Source organism: Aphanomyces astaci, assembly GCF_000520075.1.
Source record: "Aphanomyces astaci strain APO3 unplaced genomic scaffold supercont1.50, whole genome shotgun sequence".
NCBI lineage: Eukaryota > Oomycota > Saprolegniomycetes > Saprolegniales > Verrucalvaceae > Aphanomyces > Aphanomyces astaci.
Window position 1 is genome coordinate 117110 of NW_009798313.1, and position 1242 is coordinate 118351.

At 50.1% G+C, this 1242-nt stretch overlaps 1 protein-coding gene across 1 annotated transcript; it reads left to right on the top strand.

The window, feature by feature from the left end:
* Nucleotides 1–418: 418 nt before the first annotated feature.
* On the top strand, nucleotides 419–1015 carry H257_13648 (hypothetical protein; the record flags this gene model as incomplete). Its single annotated transcript, XM_009841235.1, has 3 exons — nucleotides 419–428; nucleotides 515–652; nucleotides 708–1015. The coding sequence occupies 3 exons, from the start codon at nucleotides 419–421 to the stop codon at nucleotides 1013–1015; spliced, it is 456 nt and encodes a 151-aa protein (XP_009839537.1).
* Between the last annotated feature and the right edge of the window lie 227 nt (nucleotides 1016–1242).

A 1242-nucleotide genomic window follows, 5' to 3' on the forward strand; every position in this document is an offset into this window, starting at 1 on the left:
CGGGAGGAAGCGTGTGTAGTTGAGGGCAAAATGCACAATGAATTAACTGAAGATCTACAAAGATCTCCTTAATCCTCATCACTATGAAATCTTCTTAGTCTACTTCACTACTTCTACACTAATATGCATTTTTGTATACAATGGATGCGGGTGCGGTTGAGACATTGGGGAACTTCACTGGGCTAGCGATTCTAAGCTATACTTGCCCTTGAGACACATTCCCAGGCAAGCATTAGCTAGGGTTCGTCATGAGCCAGGAACTTAGGAGCTCGGTGCGGGCAAGGTGGTGGCAAGCCGTTAACCCACCTGTCACATCGCTACAGACATCGCCACTTACAACGGCGACGCGACGTCACTGAACACACTTTTCAAACCCATCGAGGACTCCACTAACTTGGCCGACATCATCTTGGCCGTCATGGTCAAAGGTACTTATTGATCATCTGCTTGTGTCGTTGATGTATTCAGGATATTTCTCGATTGCTATCGACCAGAGATCCTGATCCTTGTCTAGGCCTCGTGCTGCGTATTGCCAGCCTCAGCGTGAAAGCCTATGTTGGGCTCGTCCTAGAGTGGCTGTCCGTGCACGACACCCCACCGTCAGGTAAGACCTTTCCCCCTAGCCCCCATTGCCACCTCTTTTTTGCCCTCGGTAGTCCCACCCGCTCCTCCAATCACCAATGCACATGCGGTCCGTGCATTCGTAGGAGTGCGTCGTGGACTTAAACTACACTTCGCTTCGTCGACGGCATCGGTATCGGTCAAGCCTCTGTTGCTACCGACCCACATAACATCGTCGGACTCGGCGGCGGACGCGCTGCTGGCGCCTGCCAACGACGCTCTAATCCAAGACCACGCCGCCACCCACATCCATCCATTCGATCTATCGTTCGACCACTCCGCGCACGAACACGTCCTCCCGGAGCTGTTACAAGAACACCAAGAACCAAACGAATGGTCGACAGACGCCGCACGCCTGGACCAGTCGCCGTTCTTGAGCAACGTCAAGGTATAATGCTCTCCTCCGTTTTGTGAGCTACTTACATTAACTTAGTTACCTTGATTTGGGTTTGGACACATACATATTATTTATTGTTCAACTACAAATTGTCGATTTGATACAAATTTGGGGAGGGGGTGCAATCGAATCGCGCCGACCAAACCGATCCACAATCGATCTGATTGGCTGAATTTCATTGATAAGGTTTTGATTGGCTAATAATTTTGAGCTCTTCTGAAGTA